Genomic DNA, 18715 nt, shown 5'->3' on the forward strand with positions numbered 1-18715 from the left:
CATCACATCGAGCACTGCCTCGGCCTACCGGTGAGACAGGCCCTCAGCATAATCGATTGGAAAGACTTTTTTAGTTCTGTGAAATGGGAAGCTAATAGATACCGTGACAATAATTGCACGCCAGGCCAACTGCTTGAAATGTCCATTTACGAGAAGGCGGCACATCAATACCGCATTGGCTTCTGTGACCTTGAAGAGCCGACATGTATCTTCGAGCCCACTCATCCTGGTGGTGTGGTCGATCAGATAAAGAATGGTGACGTCCAAGGGCTCAAAAGGAGACTTGACGAGGGTCTGGACGCTGACGGATACAATTTGGCGGGGATTCCGTTACTTTCCCTGGCCGTAGTACATATGCAGCCCGGGTGTGTTGAATTACTGCTAACGTACTGTGCATCCCCCAAAACAAGAGGCCACTGGCTCGTTGCAGAGCCTCTTGACTATGTCATGCCCGCTCCTCTCAGTGACAGCTTTGGTCACCAGGACGCCATCATCCGAATGCTAATCAACGCTGGCAGCAGCTTTAGCTATTTCAACGTTCTGGACAGTATCTTTCTCTCCGATTCCTTGGAGCTCCTGCGAAAGGTCGTGCAGCAGCCCCCTGGTCTTTTCGCTGAATGGCCAAACAGTGGTTACGAGATGATTTTGCTTCGCGTGGCACGGTATGGAAAAGGTTGCGTTGAAATTGCCGATTTGATTGTTTCCATGGTGCCTGAAGTGCTTGAAGTGAAAACCACACTGGGCGATACAGCTCTATATGTTGCACTTTTCAATAGTGAGGCCGAGAGTATGGTCAAGAATCTTCTTCGCTTTCGCATTGACCTTTTGGCGCTGAATACCACAAATGTATCAGCCCTCGCTATTGCTGTCCGAAAAGGTCTCGTCGGAGCGGTCGAAGCTATGCTGAGCCGCCATAATATTGATCTGCTGCAGCTTCACGAGGTACTACCTTTCAGTAAAACCCCATTAGGGCAAGCCGTAGAGACGCGCAATGAGTATCTCATGCATTTGCTGCTTACTGATCGATGTATGTGTCTCACAGAAAGAGCCCAAAACGCAGCTCTTGATCTGGCTAGGGTATGGGGGTATGAAGGGCCTTGGGTGGCGCTAATCCAGAATTTGCAAATTTGGGCTCAGTAAGGTTCAAACCATGACAATATTGCCTGGTTGTATGTGTCGCTGCTGCAGAAAAGACTTTAGCCAAGATAAGGATGCTACTCGCTCAAAACTGAACAATCCTGTCCATGTTTTTTATAATTCGATGCAAATAATAATACAACAGCTTTGCCTGTTATGCTGTGGCGGGTCGCGTAATGCGATAGTGACGTACCCCATGCGAAGACAATGACTGGCAACTACCAGAATTTTCAACCTATATAGCACGAATCTTCTGCTCGGGTAAGGTAGAAATGGAGAACACCAGAATTACCGTAGTATGCCCTGTAACCATTGGTAGCGGCAATGGTACTTGCATCTACGTAGCGAAAACGTCGCGTCGAATTTTGATCATCTGGGATGATCAGACTCCCAGCAGCACCGTGAAATTTGATTTTATGGACCTACCGGTGGCCAATTAGAAATGTTCAACAGCGGAACGCAGCACTGTCTGACCTTCTCAGCATCTTCAGTGAAGTCCATGGTACTCAGTAGAGGAAGGATGTCCTCCGCTAATGCTTGCGCAGGATGCCCCGTATCGATGACATGCATATCCCATTCACCTTCCAAAAGAGCTGGATCTGCTGGCTCGAGCTCGCTGTAGACATGATCTACCTCCGCTGGGTCCAGCGGCTCCAATGCGTTCGTAAGGGAGATATATTTGGCGGCTGGTGTTCTGGACCATAAGTCAATAGGGTTATGTGTTAGCAAGGCGGTACTTAACCGACCGTGTCATGATAGCATCACTAGGATGACTATAAAGGCTGTGAGGAAGAAGATGCAAGATACCGTAGCAAATGTCGGCGCGAGAGGTTGGCGTTACATATAGTCATGCTGAGTAGTATAGAGCTGGCGCCACGATCGCAAACTTTAACTCTATTAGACCTTCCATGGCCAAGTATCCCGGGAGGTGGGATCAGGAATCGATCGCTGTGTCCACGGTACAGCAAGCGTCCCAATCCCGAGGAGCATGCCAAACATAGCCTCTTGCGTAATTCGTGGCAAGCATGACAACGGAAGAGCGCATCCAAGATCCAGCCTGGTATCCTAGCCTTTCTGCGAATACGGTCTCCACATTTGGAGACAGCCTTACGTATGAACGGGTGAGCGGTCAGTAAGTTTAGGCGTGGCTACCAATATAGGAGCGAATCGGAGGCTTAACATGACTATTTCTCCAGATTAGCCTTGGTCTAGCAGGGTATAGGAGAAATGACAGAAATACGTAGTTACTCGAATCTTGAGCCATTCTGCTGTAATCGTGGATTTGAGTAGGCTCTCAGCAGGCTGTCCATAGGATCCTCTAAAGCGGCATTTTGGTTGAGCCCAGTATTTAGCGACACTGATAAGATTTCAGTGAACAGTTGGGCTAGTCCTGTTTAGTGGGAAAGAATTTGTTTGACATGGTTGAGAAAAGCTGCAGTGATCAAATGGCTGTTTATTCGGAAGGGGCGCTTGGTTGATCGAGGTGAAGAAGAAAGAGGAAAGCCGATGGGCTGGAGTAGTGTCAGGTACGAGGAATAGTTACATCTGTAAACACAACTACTCCGTTCAAGGTGGCTGATCAAGCACTGAGCACTTTATTGACCCTCCGATCCTATTTGCTTGATCCTGTCTCAGGACCAGACGCAGCATGGTTCTTGGTGTATTAATGACAATATCAAGCTATCCTACTAGTAGAGATGAAGCAGTATTTATTGCTTTCATATAATCAGCTAAGCAGGTACCTATTTAGAGTACACTGCTGGACTACCCTACGGGACTAATTCTGATACTTTGAATTAATCGTCGGCTTGGAGTTTGGCTGGCCTGGTCACTTTTTTTTTTTTATTGAGTAGAACGAGTTCGCATGGAGTGGAATGTGACATGTTACAAGGAGATTCTTGGAGGTGAAGGGCATGATGGAATCATTAGATCATACTCGCTATCGTAATCTGCAGCACTATACCGATAGAAATATCGAAGCGTCCGGTGTTTTGGAGATGCGAATGATGTTGCCTCTGCAGGATCGGGGGCAATTGGTTTATGAAATCTATCCTCCTCGCGCCCTCTCGCTTACCTATCACATGGATCTAATTTCCGTTCCCATAAGGTAAAGTGGGAGACATAATGCGATAAGGCTATGTGATAACATTGATCAGCCGCTCGATATCATGGCATATTACTCACGATGTTTTGTGAATATGTAGGACCCATGAGCCTAGTACTATGAACTACTACTGGGTCGGTGCTATACTGTCACACGATGAAGTGTGAAGCAGCCATGAAATTCGCCTTATGTCTGGATACCTTGGAATTTGATGCAGTGCAGGATAGGGAACATGAAAGATCTGGTCAGCTGTGGAGAGGATATGCTAGCTGAGGTGCTTGAATGAGTATGTAGGATTAATGTCGGCAGTGACACCGGTACTGATACTGCAATTGTTCCGCCACAACAGCAGCTCATGTTGATTGTGCGGTCCATTCTAGAGAATTAAAGATACGTACGCCGAAAGTAACATGACTGACAATTGTTTTGTTCTAAAACTCCACAAGTCCATAGATTCTACCCTATCGAAGGCTGTAGTTTCCTCAGTATTGTGATATGGTGTATAAGTTAAGCCCCAACCATGGCAATAGCGCCATTGACCAGCAAAGTAGATAGCCTAAACAATGGTAGAAGTATACACGCATATCAACTACTGGACTACAATATACCAAGGTTTTAAGTTGATCTGGATCGATCCAAGTTAAATGAGAATTGACTTAAATTAGTAACAGGGGCCCCGCATCCCATGACGAGGCACTAGGCCAGATCGGGGCTAGTGGGGCATCCAACCTCCGGGATAATTTCCATTGATTCATGGTTTGTGCTCGATTTCCTGCCACTTGCATTTTAGCCAGCTGAGATTATCATCCATGACTTGCAGGTGTTAAATACTTTTCCCCCTTCCTTCCACTGCAATGTTAACCTTCAATTAAACTCTCTTTCCCTCATTCCACCCTCCCCTACCCCGTCATTCCTTTCCCTTTCTCCGAATCTGACAATGACTTCTACCCGCCGCAACGGGCAGGCTCTGCCATGCGAGCCCTGCCGCAAAGCCAAAATCCGTTGCGATGGTGCCACCCCAACATGCCAGAATTGCGTCCGTCGTAACAAGGGAGACAGCTGTGCTTACACGCCCGTTCCGGCTTCTCGTACCTGGTATTCGGACAATGCTCCCTCGCCCACCGCATCACCTCGTCCCCAAACAGCCCAACCCCGCCCCGACTCCGCTGCTCTCCAGAATCGAGCCTCCTTCAACGCCGGCGACGACAAACTATCTTTCGATTTCGCCACCAATAATTCAGCGACCTTTAGCGACATTGGCGACCAATTCAAACGCTCCCTGGTCATTGATGCGCCCTCCGCGGCTCGGCCCGATACGAAGCAGATCCAGCTTGGCGCTCGACTGCTCACCTTACTGTTCGAGCATTTCGCACTGTATGAGCGACTGTCTGAAACGGCCGTCGAGGTCTGGCCCGAGGGATGTGTCCTGGGTCATCGGCTGGTGAGCGGGATGTTTGAGGCGTTGGAGGATTTACATGGGGCGCTGGCTGCGGATGCGAAGGACTTGCAGTCGAGTTTGCTTCGCTGGTCGCAAAAGATCTTTGAGGATAGTTCCAAGCCACTGGCTGTTCAGCCAACTATGTCGCCGGATGACTATATTCGTCGGATTTCTGGACGGTGGGAGGGTATTGGACTGGTGTTTACGATTGTTGGTCAGGGCGCTATGCTTGAGCGGGATTGGAGGTCTATCCGTTCGAGTGAGGCTAATGTGCCGAGGGATCAGAAGTCACTTGCTGCTCAGGCTATTAGTGCGAGTGATGCTTGTTTGCAATTTTGTGATCTCTCTACGGCTGTCAATGATCCGTTGGGGTGGTTGCTTTTTCAGCACATCCATCTTTTGACGTTGTTGTGTGGGGAGAATGGTATGTGTTTGTTTGGTCTTTTTCTTTGAGGTGTTAGGGAACTGTGCTAATCAGGATATAGATCCTCGGGCTTGGAGAAGGCTGGCCGATCTTTCGACGACAGTGTTTACGCTCAGTCATAATGCGCCTGAGGAGAAACGCATTCCGTTCTTCTTGCTTGAACTCCGCAAGCGACTAGTTGCCGGGGCTTACAGTATTGACAAGCAGCTGGCAACCTTCTTGGGAAGGCCTCCTCAGATCAGCTGGCGCTACTACGATGTGCAGTTTCCTCTAGATTTGAGTTACGAAGAGATACTGGCGGAGCCAAAGGTCCGCGAGGCTGCCATCAGCCTGCTTGACAAGACTGGCTGGAACACCCAGGGTATTGTGGGACAGGCTGCGTGGATGCGCATCGCCCTTCTTATTGGATCTACGAGAGAGCAGATCCTAGAGCTGTCTCTGAGCCGACGTATTGAGGATTTGCCGCGCAAAGTCCAGTAAGTGTGCCGCAACAGGTATTTGAGGACTGCGGATCGGAGCTAATGTGCATTATAGGGAGGTTTCGCAGCAATCTCATAAGACATGGAACGATTTGCCTGGCTTCCTCCGCTGGCGCCCGAGTGATCCGGACACCAACGATAGCAGCGTTCTCGTTCCATTGTATCTCAACTTCCTCTACAATGACTTCCTCCTCTACCGCGTTCTCGTGCGCCGGGCACAAAGCGGATCCGAGGGCTTGGTCAGTGTGTCACAAAACATTCTCAGCACGATCCTTGAGCTTATCGGCAAGGAGATCGGCTCGAGAACAGGAACTTATAATGTTGGATATAATGTGCGTGCTGTCACCCCTTCGCTTCCTGCACTTCCTGCGCTTTTGTACTTACCTATCTTTAGGCTGCGTCTTTCGGTGTCCCAGCAGCCGGCGTCTTAGCAATCGAGCTGCTCTGCCAAGCCGAATCCCAGTCCCAGCTTCCCGCCAGCGTCTTCCGGCGATCGGAAGTCATCCAAAAACTGACTGTCTTCGCTTCGCACCTGCAGTATGTTGTCCGCCCGCACGATGGCATGTATGAGGTCTGTCAGCGCGCGCGAAGGGTCATCTCGAGTATCCTGGATCGAATCCTATCGGTCAATCCTCCCGCACTGCCGGCTACCCTGCCGCCCGATGTTCTGGCAACCAACTGGTTGAACGGAGAGATTGTTGTTCTGGACGATGGAACCGATCTTTTCCGCTGGATTGACAGCGCGTCTGACACCTCGCGAAGAGGTTCCTGGGCTTGATCAGCGCGCGCTGTATGGTATGATGATTTACGACTGCCCCATGATGAGTAGAAGTATTCTTGTTGGATACTTACAGAGTATGATGACTGATGAAATACCCCCTTGCTTCGATAAAAGCATACGATGTCTATGTTTTTCTTGCTCTATTTCTCTTTGATCGTGGAATGCTTTTTTTTTTTTTTTTTTTTTTTTTTTTTTTTTTTTTTTCTCTTTACGTTGCTACCTCTTCGCGCACCAGGCTCTCGCCGGCTTATGAGTTGATCTATCCCCATGCGTTCCTTCTGGATCTACATGTGTTTACTTAATGCTTTAATCGATACTGTTCAATTTCACTCGTTTCGTTATCTGACAACCACACGGTGATGGAAAGTCAAGGGACCAGTAAGCAGACGATAAGCCACCACAAGCGGGGGAACCAATCAATCCTTCCATGATAAGCCAGCCACCTGTTCACAAGGATGCTATTCTCATCATATATCATCTGGCAACCCCCTCAAGATTGCACTTATTAGTTGCTCCCTTGCCACCCACTATCATCTAACTACCCTGGCCTTTTAAACCCGTCCGACTAACCAACCCCCCAATGATCCCCATTCCAGACACCCACCAATACAAGGGAACCTGCCATTGCGGCCTATCTCAATTTGAACTACATCTTTCCCACCCTTTAAAAACAGTGCATGCATGTCGTTGCACCCTCTGTGCCAAGAAGGGGTACCTGTGGCTTTTCCCTGCTGAACAAGAATTTCAAGTTACACGGGGGGCTGGGGAGTTGGTTTGCTACTCTGGTGATGGGAGTCATGGAGAGCACATGGTAAGTAGCGCTGCTAGGTTCTGGTGGTGTTGAATCAATGTTAAACTGCGTCTTACTGTAGTTTTGTCCGACTTGTGGAACGGGAATATTGGTTCGTGGACATAAGATGCCGTCGGGGGAGGTTGGGGTAGGGGTTAATGTGAGAGATTTGACGTGTGCTCTGGGGGAGGGTATCAATTGACTGACTGACTGACTGACTATTATGGATGAAGGCGCGGGCGTTGTTGGGGGTTAATCCGTTCAAATTGAGAGTTGAGAGGTGAGCTCGCTCTCAAACATACAGATGCCTTGGGGAGTATACCAGACTCAACGTTTTAGCTATACTCCGCACAATACATCGCATGGTAGTTCTCCTACAGAACCCGCCCATATCAACACTGAAATCCCATCTGAGAAGATCTACACCGGCAGCTGCCACTGCACCGCAGTCCGTCTCTCCATCCAAACCAAGCCACTGCCGGAGATCGAAGTGAAGGAGGATAATTGCAGTATCTGCCAGCGGGTATGTATTACCTTTCATCTCATTGCATAAGTAGTACTCTATCCTAACTAATTCCTCAGAACGCAAACATCTGCATATATCCCCACCGATCACAGGTTACTCTCCACGGCGAAGAGAGCTTGACTGAGTATTGCTTTGGACGGGGCTTCACCGGACACCAATTCTGCAAGATATGCGGTGTGCAAGTGGGTATGAAGTTGCATGGACCGCCCCAGTCGGTGGTGGACAGTCTTCCGCCGGAGAAGCAGGAGATTGTCAAGGAGAAGTTGGCTATTGTGCCGATACGAGTGGCGGTTTTGGATGGGGTTGAGTGGGCGGATTTGAAGGTGGAGAGAACGGACGAAGGGACGGAGGGGTATGTTGTTGGCTGATGAGGAAACAGTGGTGAATACTGTGTATAGATTGTAGGGAGCAATATGATTGTAATCATGCTGTGAGATTGGTCACAATGTTGTTGTTCAGGCACTCCGCACGGGCATGCCGTCGATCCGATCGGCATTCTCCTAATGGGCGGTGCCTGATTGGACTCGGACCCGTGACGTCCCTTGCCTGGATGGATGCCCCTCAACACTCGCCCCTCATCCTCCCTCTTTGTTTCTCTTGCCTTCTTTCCTCCCATTTACACACTCTCTCGCTCTGTCAGTCGTTATTTCTATTGTTAATATACTCGTCATTATCATCATCCCTCAAGGAATGCCCTCTGTCCCTACCGACGGTCTGTCCGTCACCCATCCTTCCTCCAGAACCGGTCCGCCGCACCTCCGTCTGATCCACTACAATGACGTCTACCACGTGGAGTATGCTCCCCAATCCCTACACAATAGCTTCCTACCCACCTCTTTAGCAAAGATCTGACAATTCTTCAGAGAAGGTTCCGCAGAACCAGTCGGCGGCGTAGCCCGATTCCAATCCGTCGTCAACTACTACCGCAACGACCCCTCCTTTTCCGAACAACCAAACGTCCTGACCTTCTTCTCCGGCGATGCCTACAACCCCAGTCTCGAAAGCACTGTCACAAAAGGGCGGCACATGGTGCCATTCCTGAATAAAGCAGGGACGGATGTAGCCTGTGTTGGTGTATGTTAGGATTACAACCCGTGCCGCACTGGAGAAAAGCTGACATGGTTATATGCAGAATCACGATCTCGATTTCGGTGTCGCTCAGTTTCGCCATCTACGTACACAGTGTCGGTTTCCGTGGCTATTGGCTAATGTTCTGGATCTTGATCTGGGAAAGGATGTGCCGATTGCGAACTGCGAGAAGACATTGATGCTGACCTCGTCTAACGGGATCAAGGTGGGTGTGATTGGTTTGGGTGAGAGAGAATGGTATGTTTGATTGCCTGGTTTATGGTATACATGGGGTAGGTAGACTAATTTTGAGCAGGCTTGGAACGATCAATGCCCTCCCTCCGAATCTCGTTTACAAATCGGCGTACAAGACGGCGCTGGAGCTGGTCCCGCGTCTGCGTGAACAAGGCGCCGAATTGATTGTGGCGGTCACCCACCAACGCGAACCGAACGACTACAAGCTGGCTCAGAAGCTCCCGCCGGGTATGATTGATATAATCCTGGGTGGTCATGATCATTTCTATGCACATGCGGTGATCAATGGTACTCATGTACTTCGGTCAGGCACGGACTTCAAGCAATTGAGCTACATCGAGGCTTGGCGCAAGGAGGACGGTGAAGGATGGGACTTTAGTATCGTGCGCCGGGATATCGTTCGGTCGATTCCGGAGGATCCTACAACGACGGCCATGGTGGATCGCTTGACGTCTAGCTTGGCGGCGAAACTGGAGAAGCCGATTGGGTACACTACGGTCGCATTGGATGGCCGGTTCTCAACTGTGCGTCAGAAGGAGTCCAATCTTGGGAACTTTGCGTGCGACCTCATGCGGTTTTACTATGGGGCTGATTGTGCGATAATGGCTGGCGGGACTATTCGTGGTGATCAGATTTACCCGCCGGGGATCCTGCGACTAAAAGACATCCTCAACTGTTTCCCGTTCGAAGATCCGGTCGTACTGTTGCGCATCAAGGGCCGTGCGCTCTTCGATGCCCTGGAGAATGGAGTGAGCCAGCTTCCGGCGCTCGAAGGACGGTTTACCCAGGTGTCGAACATTGCTTTTAGCTACAACCCCTCGGCCCCTTCGGGCTCCCGCATCAACTGGGCCCAGGTCGGTGGGGAGCCGATCGACTTCGATGGGCAGTACACATTGGCAACCCGCGGATACATGGCCCGTGGAAAGGACGGGTTTGCGTCTCTGCTGGTGCAGTCAGAGGGCGGCGAAGTCGAAGAGATCGTAGATGAAGAGAGTGGCATCTTGATCAGCACGCTACTCCGCCAGTATTTCCTGAGTTTGCGAGTGTTGGGTCGATGGCGTCGCTGGGGTCCCAGCATGACCCGACACTGGAGCAACGTGCATGATAGCCTCCATTGCAATGGATGGCTGAAACCGCCGTCCCGCCAGCCGTCTCCAGAATCAAACAAGGTGCCATACCGACCCCCTCTGTCGCGGTCGAAGAACTACTATTATGGTCGGTTTCCCGAGATCGTAGAAACCGAGGAGACTGAGAGTCGAGGTGTGGGCCTGAACGGGGAGGACGAGTCGATGGACTCGGACTCCGACACCGACCCCGACATTCTTACCTCTCCTCGTCCGACTACGAACTATGTTACTCTGCCGGCGCGGTCAGCTACCGAGGAGGAACGCCGCCTGCGTCTGGCGCGCAAGGCGGTGCGAACGTGGATGCACCGGACGGGCCTGCAGCCATCGCCCATTAATGACGCTGATGAAGTTGGGGAATTCACCCCGACATGGACGCCGGGTATCTCGCCGCGCTTGGAGCAGCGGATTGTGATAGAGAATTAAAGGAAATGGAGGAGGTTGGTGATCCATCATACCATCCCCTGGCTATGATATCATCCCCGCACCAGGCAACCGCCAATCTGGCCCCAGCTTATCCGGATCTCCGCACGTTCAACTCGAGTCCCGCGATTCATCCCTCCTACCCTTCCATTTCACCTCCCTCCTCTTCGCCATGGCTACCCACGCCGATCGCATCACTCCTCTCTGCGCCCAAATCGCCCGCTTTCACGAAACCCGCACTCCCTTCCGCATATACCATGGAAGCACCAACTCCACCCGCAATGCCAGCCTCACCCCTACCAATACCCTCAGTACCGCCCACCTGACGAACGTCCTCTCCGTTGATCATGCTGCCAAAACCGTCCAGGTAGAGCCCAATGTCCCAATGGATGCTCTACTGAATGCCACACTTGCCCATAACTTGGTCCCGCTAGTCGTCATGGAGTTTCCCGGCATCACTGCAGGCGGCGGATTCTCCGGCACCTCCGGCGAGAGCAGTTCCTTCCGACATGGCTTCTTCGATGCCACAGTGACTCGCATTGAGATAATCCTTGGTAATGGGGAGATTCGTATGGCCTCCCGCACCGAAAACGCGGAATTGTTCAATGCCGCAGCTTCCGCGTTCGGTACCATGGGCGTGATCACCATGCTGGAGATCCAATGTCGCGACGCTAAGCCGTTTGTCGAACTGTCCTATATTCCGGCTCGTAGCATCAGCGATGCGAGGCAGATATTCAATGAGAAGACCCAGGACCCTGATGTTGATTACCTGGACGGGATAGTCTTCGCCAAGGACCATGTAGTGGTATGCGCAGGGCGACTGAGCGATGGTTCCCCCTCCACAGACGACAAGACACAAAATTACAAGATTCAACACTTCACCCGTCCCCACGATCCCTGGTTCTATCTTCATGCTCAACGCACGGGGCGTATACCGCCCCCATCATCAGCCCCCGTAGCACCAACGACCGAGCTCGTACCCCTTCCTGACTATCTCTTCCGCTACGACCGCGGTGCCTTTTGGACCGGCCGCTACGCCTATAAATACTTCATAACACCCTTCAACCGCATCACCCGCTACCTTCTTGACTACTTCATGCACACACGCGTCATGTACCACGCCCTGCATGCCAGTGGCCACTCCAATCAATACATCATTCAAGACGTAGCCGTCCCATACTCCTCCGCAGACACCTTCGTTACGTGGCTCGACGAGCCAGATAACTTCGGCGCATATCCCATCTGGCTCTGTCCACTCAAAGTCACTGATAAGACAAGCACAAGTAACCCCCAAATCCTCGGCCGAGGCAAACCCTCCCTTCCCTCTCCCCCATCAGCAAAGAAGGAAGAAGATGAATATCTTCTCAACTTCGGCCTCTGGGCGCCCTCTCCCTACCGCGGCGCCCAATTCATTGCCCAAAACCGGCGTCTCGAGCACAAAGTCCGCGATTTGGGCGGCAAGAAGTGGCTGTACGCATGCGCATATTACACGGAAGACGAGTTCTGGGATATATACGATAAGAAGCGGTATGATGCCCTCCGGGAGAAGTATCATGCGGGCTACCTGAAGAATCTGTACGAGAAGGTCCGGGTGGATTTGCACCCATCTATCACAGAGAAAGAAAGGCAAGCAGAGATGGGGTGGGGCCAGTGGGCGGGGAATGTGCTCTGGAATGTGTGGCCGGTGAGTGGGTTATACGGGGTTTATCGGGCGTGGTGGGGAGGTGAGTATCTGTTGAAGAAAGGGAAGCGGGTATAGGTATAGGTATAGAGGTAGGTGGATGTGAATTGTTTGGGCTTAATTGGAGTATAGACATTTTTGAAATATATCCGAAGATATAGAGGAATATATGAAATACTAAGAGTTATGAAGCAGGTGGTTTTACTGTACTACCAGGAGTAGTTGCTAGAGTAGTACTACTACTAATCGAGTTAAGCATTGTGAATAGTTTCACGGGCGTTTTCGACGTTGCACATGTGCATCTACTACTACCAGGTCAGCCTCCATCGGCACTTTAGCTGACTGACTTGGCCATCTAGTATAGATATATATGCAACTGGCTGTTACTGCAGATATGCATGCGTACAACTAAGGTAATACCGTCTTCTAGGCTGATGCTTTTTATGCTACTTAGTGGAGTTGAAAATCTTCATATTTTTTATATTCAATGCACTATTGCTGCATGAAAGTCATCATAGATCACATAGCTAGTAGTAAATATTCAATCATTGTCGTCATCATCATCAGGGACATGGTACATCCACTATTCTCAAAACCATATCCAAATGATATATTTCCATCAGTTGGTTAAGGTCCAAATCACCTTTTCATCCACTAGATTTCTAACACGAAGTCCGCACCAATTGTTCAAAGCCTAATGCTGCCGTCTCAACTCCTTCCGGAAATTCTCCTCCTGCTTGACCACCTCCAACGGCAGCGTCCACCCGACCCCAAACAAGACAAAGGGGGCCCACTTCCACCGGAATGGATTGACCAGGATACAAAACACAAACCAATACAACAACTCAGTGTACGTGAAGAAATCGAACGCGCCAACAGGCGACAGCCTTTTCATGAAACGGGTGAAGTCGATCCAGGTCCTCATGCGACCTTCGGTCGGACGGGATAGCGGGTCTGTCAGGAACATCAACAGAAATCGGGTGTAGATGCCAATGTGCATGTTTCCGACGGTGCCGATGGCGTTGACGTAGGTGCTGTTGTTGGCGCAGATGCTGGGGTATTTGGGCGGGAAGACCTGGAGGTACCAGCTTGGAGGGGAGTAGGGTTCTTCGAAGGCATCGTTGGGGAGGAAGGAGAGGGAAGGGCGCTTGAAGCCCGTAGCGAGGATGATTATGTCGCCGGGGACAAGGTCTTCGTGGCCGGGTCCGCCTTTGGGAACGCCATTGCCGCGGAAGTTGAAGCGCACGCCGTCCTCTTCGAGGGAGACGATGTCGCCGCGGAGCCAGCGGGCTTTGCCATCGCGGATTTGTTCGAAGAGTTCGGAGTTGGCCATGGGGGTTTGGGTGAAGAGGCCGCCCGAGGGGGCGATGTCGGAGAGGTCACGGTAAAAAAATTTACGGAGGAGGGATTCGGGAATCCAGGAGAGGGAGGTTTCCTGGCCGAGGATGTTCATGGCCAGGAGGGACTGGACGAAGACGTTTCGCGGAATGATCCATTTATCGGATCGGGAGAGGACGTCGATCTCAGCGGCCTTGGATTTCACAGCGAACTCGAGGGCTTCGATGGCGCTGGCACCGCCGCCAACGATGAGGACTCTTTTGCCTTCGACTTGTTTCCCGTCGAGTTCAGAGGAGTGATATATTTCGCCCTTGAAGCGGTCCTGGTCTGGCATTGTGGGCATTTTCGGATCACCGCACACGCCAACGGATGCGATAATGCCGTCGAAGCGGCCGTATTTGTCTTCCTCGTTATTGATAATCCATCGGCCGTTCTTCGTTTGTTTGACGGAAGTCACCGGGGCGTTGAATGTCGTGTGTTTCTGCAGGCCATACCGCTTCCAGAGGTCGACGATCTGTTCTTTGATCTCTGCTTGGGTGGGATAGGCTGTGTCGTACTGCACTGACGGGTGGAAACGGTACATGATGCTGTGGATCTGCAGGGAGGAAGTAGAGTTCACTCGCTATGTGCAATTAGTAAAGGCATCAAAATGGAGGTTTCTTATGGTAGTAGCTTACACTCCAGATACCTCCGAGTCCCTTGTCTTTCGATCTGGCTTCGAAGATTTCCACATCGAAGCCATGGCCTACACAATGGGCGGCTGCAGATACTCCAGTCAGACCAGCTCCAATTACAGCCACACGCTTTTTCGGAACGCCATTGGCAACCGAGGAAGGCTTTGGCGGATTAGGTGCAAAGATCCAGTTGAGGAGATTCTGAAAGAGCATGTAGCATATGGTGAAAGACTGGAGGAGGGGGTTGCGGATAAATGCCGACAGGGAGAAGACGGACTCTGATTCCGCCATGATGGCGATTCGCTTAGCGAGTGAAGTGTGTGTAAAGATACTGTAGTCAATGGATATAGGTCACTGTCAGAAACAAAAGAATGGGACGTTTAGGGTAGAACAACAGGAACGGGGAGGGGTGCTTTTCTAGGGCAGCGGAAACCGGACGGAAGCGATAATGATGATGATGGCAATGACGTAGAGGGTGGATCGAAGCATGTGAAGGCGGGCCACAGCCAATTTCCATGTTTCATTCATCACGGCCCTGGATGCCCTGCATTGGAGGTTTTCCCCAGCCAGTCGATGATAATCACGTTCTCAGTCCTTAATCATTGCTTGGTTATACGAGCGCGCTCATCAATGGGTCGCACGAGTCCAACAGGGTATCCGACTTGATTCAAGCCCGCCGGCATCCGCGTAGGGAGGACGATCAGACCTCTTGTGTTTTGTACCCACAGATCGAGACCGATTAGTTTTCTTTTACTGTTAAAGGCATAGATAATGTCTGGGCTCCGAGCAGCATGGATCCAGCCACCATGTATAAAGGCATATGTCGCTCTGCGCTGCCGTGCCCTGCCAGTCCATCTGGATGTTTCCGAGCCGCAGCTTCAAGCCAGTCGGATAAAATCATGCGTAAAACATTCTCAAGTTCCTGTGCGACATACATGAGCTATGGCACTTAATTCCGACGTCTGGCGCCTTATTAAGCTCCTGCGAACGTAGTCCTTCTATGCTTGTTACAATGCCTACGCGTTCTTGATCGCGGTCGCATAGAAGTCTCTGAGCGACTCAGGAATCTTTGTATGTTCAGTAATTACTCCCTTGGGGTAAATCTCAGTCCTAATCTCGTTCTATAGTCCAGTAAGTGATTGAAAGCAGGTAAGTGGTAGATTCACTCGAAGCCTAACGGTGCTGGCGCCGAACGGAGTAATCTGCTCATCCATAGCAATAGCTTGTGTTACGAGGGGATTCTGAACATTTATTGATACGTGATAGATTATAATACCCCAATGGGCATTACTGCAAGCCGTAGAAGTCAATTCTCTCTCAAGCATCTGAGCATGAAGTTGACGAGAGAAGAGAGAAGAGAGAATGACCCCAACAGGCGCAGGCACGGGAATTGCCTGATTCGGCCTAGCGGGCGGTGGGAGCTCCCAGACTTCGGCTTCAATGATTTCCATGATTAAACCCTTTTCTCCAACAATCTTCCACCCATTCAATCCCCTCATCTGTCTCGCTCAACGCGCCAGACGTCCCCCCTGTTACTCCTACAGGGACTCGGTACGCCTTCAGCATCCCACCATGTGCGCCAATCGTTGATCGCTCCGCCCGACTCCACGCAATCCGTGACGGACAGCCTTCGATAGCTACCATCCCTCCATACCTCCACCAAACATGGCTACGCCGACTCTGGACCGTTTCTTCGCCAGCATCGCTGACCTGGTCAAGGCTCGAGATGGACGCCAACTTCAAGACTATCTGCAGCTCGAGCCTCCCTTGCCCGATATTTATCGACAAATGGTGGAGGAATTGCGGCAACATTATCCGACCGGTCCTAGAGAGGCAGAGCTAATGCGACGATGCGAAACCCTCGTTCCTAAAACCAAAGGCGCCCCGTGGACCGCTTTTCCTACCTTTATGAAGCTATACTTTACCTTTCTACGCGATGTCAACCTGGACAACCTGCTCGAAACATACGATCTCCTCAAAGGACTATTGAAGTAGGTATTATACAACTCGTTGCTGGCATAATTGCTGACCCGCAACTGTGCCATTCAGCCAATGTGTACTGGCATTAGGTGACAGCCAAATGGGAGTTATAGTCCTCCCCACCGTCTTGTACCTCTCGAAAGTCCTCGCAAAGCTGGCCATGGGCCTCGATCGACGTCCTGACTTAATCGCCCACCTGCTGCGACTCGAAGGCCGGTCGAACCAGGAAGAAGCTACGGAAAAGGTGACGCTGGTGGAGAAATCTGCAAATGTCGTTCGAGAGGCATTCATTAAGTGCCTAACGGACAGAAGTGGCACGCCAGGTATCCACGGAAAGCCCGAAGGGAAGAGGATAGGGATCTATTTGATGGCAAACCTTTGCCTCAAACTGCTTTTCCAAGTATGACAGGATATTCTTCTAGTGCGATCAATGGACTAACATAGGCCAGTGCGGCAAACTCCGAAACGCAGAGCAAATGTTTGCGAGTATCAGCGCACAATCCCCTCCTCTGAAACATTTCCCAGCTTCGCAGCGCGTCACTTATCTATACTACCTCGGACGTTACCTGTTCTCCAACAACCTCTTTTATCCCGCCCAGATCGCCCTGCAAGCTTCTTACGATCAATGCCACCGCCAGGCGACGAATCAAAAACGAGTCATCCTGACCTACCTCATCCCTTGTAACATCATACTAGGGCGCTTCCCCTCATTACAGTTATTGCAACGTCCTGAGGCCGAAGGGCTAGTAGACAAATTCGTTCCGATTTGTCGGTTGATAGCTCGGGGCGATTATATTGCGTTCCGCGAACACCTTGCAATTGGCTCCCCCGAAACAGAATGGTTCGCTCGGAAAGGCATCCTTCTTGCCCTACGCAATCGGTGCGAGATCCTTGTTTGGCGGTCACTTGCACGAAAGGTCTTCATCCATGCCGGTTTCCACGGCGATCCTTCACTTGGCCCTTCTCAACGTGGACCGCCACCGTACCTCTATCTGAACAAGCTGGACGCAGCGGTCCGGTGGATTCAATCTCAGCATGCCCATTCGGCCCAAAGCTCAATTGGAATCTTCGCCTCCAAGCCCGAGCCGGATTCCCAGGCGGGCCAAAATCAGGTTGGGTCCCAGATCGTACACAAAGCTACAGATCGGGATTTCGAGGGGCTCGGCGAGCTGGACGCACAAGAGGCGGTCGCAAGCCCAGGGCTTATTGAGAAATACGGAGACTATTTGGCACCGGACGGATATTTCGATGCGCAAGGACAGTGGCAGATGAACCCACCGGGCAGACTTGTTGATGGCCAGCCCTCTATCGATTACCAGCAATATGAGCTTGACCCGTACGCGAGTCCAGCCGACAGCGAGCAAAACTCGGGCAAACCTACTCTTATGATGCGCGAGCTCGAGTCCATCCTGGCCTCCCTCCTCACACAGGGTCTGATGCGTGGATTCCTGACTCATAAGAATCCTCGTCTGGCGATCCCTGGCGCGCGTCTCCGTGGTGCCGTGCCGACTGGCTTTCCCAATGTCTGGCAGACAATCCTAGCTCGGGAACAAGATGATGACAACGTTCCTGGATGGGTCCAGCCACCAGCGGTGGCAGCACCTCCGACAGCCGGGGGTGGACGCGTGGTCAATCTGTCCGGAGCGAGACCTGTCGGAGTACAGTGACGACATTAGCTATCCATGTGGAGGCACAACCCAATGAAGGATCTCTTGTAAATAGCAACGAATGCCATGACACGAACACAAAATAACTATGTGAATGAAAAGCCAACATCTGGTACCTGATGTGCCTTGGACGATGAAGCATCCGCATCAAGTCACTCGGGCCGACTGATCGGTCAAAAACTCTACTTTGGAGAATGATCGACCGCCAATCTCGGGGTCGGGCCCGAGATCTCGGTCATAATTTAAGAGCCGAGGATTAAACTCCGACACTCCCGGCTTTTGTGGATATCTGCCTTAAATTGATGATTCTGGACTCCGAGCATATGGAGCAGGGTCTCTCGGCCGTGAGCTCGCAGTCCCCAATTGGCATGGCGGCGGGTGTGGCAGAATTCTGCACGATTCTTGAAGAATTCCAGAACAGGTGGCGAGCGCTTATCCACGAAATGACCGGGGTAGTTTCAAGATAAGCTTATTTGGGCCTGCAGAACTAGTATAAGTCCAGTCCACGGCTTCTGGTCCATCTCACAGTCGTCCAAGCAGTTTCCGGGAAACCTCATACCGGACGCAACGTGATACTATGGTCCGATAGAAAATGGTATAGCAATGTTACAACAGGCTACAATCCCCGGGGGATGACGACACCACCCTCGGTGCAAACAGTCTCTCCTGATAGAACCTCGGACTTGCATTTATGAGCTTGCGTATACCTCGAAGGCCCTCTTTATAAGGAGGAAACCTCTCCCAGTCACTTTGCCACTCCATCAGACACTCATAACAGTAATCCTTCAGCATTCATTTTTTTCTCTTCAACATCTAGCTGCACCGA

General features: G+C 51.1%; 10 protein-coding genes across 10 annotated transcripts; 7 read left to right on the forward strand and 3 right to left on the reverse strand.

Annotated features, from left to right (window-relative positions):
• Nucleotides 1-138: 138 nt before the first annotated feature.
• Nucleotides 139-1111, forward strand: BDQ94DRAFT_165552 (uncharacterized protein; the record flags this gene model as incomplete). The annotated part of the gene is made up of 2 exons (XM_026770342.1): nt 139-942; nt 1043-1111. 2 exons carry the CDS (start codon nt 139-141, stop codon nt 1109-1111), a joined length of 873 nt encoding a protein of 290 aa, XP_026631429.1.
• A 363-nt stretch (nt 1112-1474) lies between these two features.
• BDQ94DRAFT_165553 (uncharacterized protein) lies at nt 1475-1988 on the reverse strand (the record flags this gene model as incomplete). The annotated part of the gene is made up of 3 exons (XM_026770343.1): nt 1475-1510; nt 1564-1831; nt 1945-1988. The coding sequence occupies 3 exons, from the start codon at nt 1986-1988 to the stop codon at nt 1475-1477; spliced, it is 348 nt and encodes a 115-aa protein (XP_026631430.1).
• Nucleotides 1989-4178: 2190 nt separating this feature from the next.
• Nucleotides 4179-6360, forward strand: BDQ94DRAFT_165554 (putative C6 transcription factor; the record flags this gene model as incomplete). The annotated part of the gene is made up of 4 exons (XM_026770344.1): nt 4179-5103; nt 5165-5579; nt 5638-5914; nt 5977-6360. 4 exons carry the CDS (start codon nt 4179-4181, stop codon nt 6358-6360), a joined length of 2001 nt encoding a protein of 666 aa, XP_026631431.1.
• A 526-nt stretch (nt 6361-6886) lies between these two features.
• BDQ94DRAFT_43867 (GFA family protein) lies at nt 6887-8236 on the forward strand. The gene is made up of 5 exons (XM_026775770.1): nt 6887-7174; nt 7236-7313; nt 7387-7433; nt 7493-7676; nt 7736-8236. Exons 1-5 carry the CDS (start codon nt 6944-6946, stop codon nt 8045-8047), a joined length of 852 nt encoding a protein of 283 aa, XP_026631432.1. The 5' UTR covers nt 6887-6943; the 3' UTR covers nt 8048-8236.
• A 39-nt stretch (nt 8237-8275) lies between these two features.
• BDQ94DRAFT_43878 (putative 5'-nucleotidase) lies at nt 8276-10637 on the forward strand. The gene is made up of 4 exons (XM_026775772.1): nt 8276-8473; nt 8543-8753; nt 8812-9005; nt 9064-10637. Exons 1-4 carry the CDS (start codon nt 8370-8372, stop codon nt 10550-10552), a joined length of 1998 nt encoding a protein of 665 aa, XP_026631433.1. The 5' UTR covers nt 8276-8369; the 3' UTR covers nt 10553-10637.
• On the forward strand, nt 10638-12427 carry BDQ94DRAFT_179548 (uncharacterized protein). Its single transcript, XM_026773411.1, has one exon. It carries the CDS (start codon nt 10722-10724, stop codon nt 12306-12308), a length of 1587 nt encoding a protein of 528 aa, XP_026631434.1. The 5' UTR covers nt 10638-10721; the 3' UTR covers nt 12309-12427.
• Nucleotides 12428-12689: 262 nt separating this feature from the next.
• Nucleotides 12690-14616, reverse strand: BDQ94DRAFT_133844 (flavin-containing monooxygenase). Its single transcript, XM_026764366.1, has 2 exons — nt 14246-14616; nt 12690-14190 (listed from the first exon to the last, which is right to left on the reverse strand). The coding sequence occupies exons 1-2, from the start codon at nt 14531-14533 to the stop codon at nt 12925-12927; spliced, it is 1554 nt and encodes a 517-aa protein (XP_026631435.1). The 5' UTR covers nt 14534-14616; the 3' UTR covers nt 12690-12924.
• Nucleotides 14617-15723: 1107 nt separating this feature from the next.
• Nucleotides 15724-17996, forward strand: BDQ94DRAFT_133845 (uncharacterized protein). Its single transcript, XM_026764367.1, is given in 4 exon segments — nt 15724-16233; nt 16292-16622; nt 16672-17910; nt 17927-17996. The coding sequence occupies 3 exon segments, from the start codon at nt 15908-15910 to the stop codon at nt 17887-17889; spliced, it is 1875 nt and encodes a 624-aa protein (XP_026631436.1). The 5' UTR covers nt 15724-15907; the 3' UTR covers nt 17890-17910; nt 17927-17996.
• A 1-nt stretch (nt 17997) lies between these two features.
• On the forward strand, nt 17998-18391 carry BDQ94DRAFT_133846 (uncharacterized protein). Its single transcript, XM_026764368.1, has one exon. It carries the CDS (start codon nt 18192-18194, stop codon nt 18354-18356), a length of 165 nt encoding a protein of 54 aa, XP_026631437.1. The 5' UTR covers nt 17998-18191; the 3' UTR covers nt 18357-18391.
• BDQ94DRAFT_133847 (uncharacterized protein) lies at nt 18357-18656 on the reverse strand. The gene has a single exon (XM_026764369.1). The coding sequence runs from the start codon at nt 18649-18651 to the stop codon at nt 18496-18498; it is 156 nt and encodes a 51-aa protein (XP_026631438.1). The 5' UTR covers nt 18652-18656; the 3' UTR covers nt 18357-18495.
• Between the last annotated feature and the right edge of the window lie 59 nt (nt 18657-18715).

This window comes from Aspergillus welwitschiae (assembly GCF_003344945.1).
Source record: "Aspergillus welwitschiae strain CBS 139.54b unplaced genomic scaffold BDQ94scaffold_2, whole genome shotgun sequence".
Lineage (NCBI taxonomy): Eukaryota > Fungi > Ascomycota > Eurotiomycetes > Eurotiales > Aspergillaceae > Aspergillus > Aspergillus welwitschiae.

What these genes read in the sequence shown, in the direction of transcription:
- BDQ94DRAFT_43867 (XM_026775770.1), top strand. Translation starts at nt 6,944, where the DNA reads ATGATCCCCATTCCAGACACCCACCAATACAAGGGAACCTGCCATTGC. An exon ending in GGAGTCATGGAGAGCACATG is followed by an intron (nt 7,175 to 7,235) that starts GTAAGTAGCGCT and finishes GTCTTACTGTAG; the next exon opens with TTTTGTCCGACTTGTGGAAC. An exon ending in AGGTTGGGGTAGGGGTTAAT is followed by an intron (nt 7,314 to 7,386) that starts GTGAGAGATTTG and finishes TTATGGATGAAG; the next exon opens with GCGCGGGCGTTGTTGGGGGT.
- BDQ94DRAFT_43878 (XM_026775772.1), top strand. Translation starts at nt 8,370, where the DNA reads ATGCCCTCTGTCCCTACCGACGGTCTGTCCGTCACCCATCCTTCCTCC. An exon ending in CGGATGTAGCCTGTGTTGGT is followed by an intron (nt 8,754 to 8,811) that starts GTATGTTAGGAT and finishes GGTTATATGCAG; the next exon opens with AATCACGATCTCGATTTCGG. An exon ending in GGTTTGGGTGAGAGAGAATG is followed by an intron (nt 9,006 to 9,063) that starts GTATGTTTGATT and finishes AATTTTGAGCAG; the next exon opens with GCTTGGAACGATCAATGCCC.
- BDQ94DRAFT_179548 (XM_026773411.1), top strand. Translation starts at nt 10,722, where the DNA reads ATGGCTACCCACGCCGATCGCATCACTCCTCTCTGCGCCCAAATCGCC.
- BDQ94DRAFT_133844 (XM_026764366.1), bottom strand. Translation starts at nt 14,533, where the DNA reads ATGGCGGAATCAGAGTCCGTCTTCTCCCTGTCGGCATTTATCCGCAAC. An exon ending in GACTCGGAGGTATCTGGAGT is followed by an intron (nt 14,191 to 14,245) that starts GTAAGCTACTAC and finishes AATTGCACATAG; the next exon opens with CGAGTGAACTCTACTTCCTC.
- BDQ94DRAFT_133845 (XM_026764367.1), top strand. Translation starts at nt 15,908, where the DNA reads ATGGCTACGCCGACTCTGGACCGTTTCTTCGCCAGCATCGCTGACCTG. An exon ending in CTCCTCAAAGGACTATTGAA is followed by an intron (nt 16,234 to 16,291) that starts GTAGGTATTATA and finishes TGTGCCATTCAG; the next exon opens with CCAATGTGTACTGGCATTAG. An exon ending in GCCTCAAACTGCTTTTCCAA is followed by an intron (nt 16,623 to 16,671) that starts GTATGACAGGAT and finishes AACATAGGCCAG; the next exon opens with TGCGGCAAACTCCGAAACGC.
- BDQ94DRAFT_133846 (XM_026764368.1), top strand. Translation starts at nt 18,192, where the DNA reads ATGATTCTGGACTCCGAGCATATGGAGCAGGGTCTCTCGGCCGTGAGC.
- BDQ94DRAFT_133847 (XM_026764369.1), bottom strand. Translation starts at nt 18,651, where the DNA reads ATGGAGTGGCAAAGTGACTGGGAGAGGTTTCCTCCTTATAAAGAGGGC.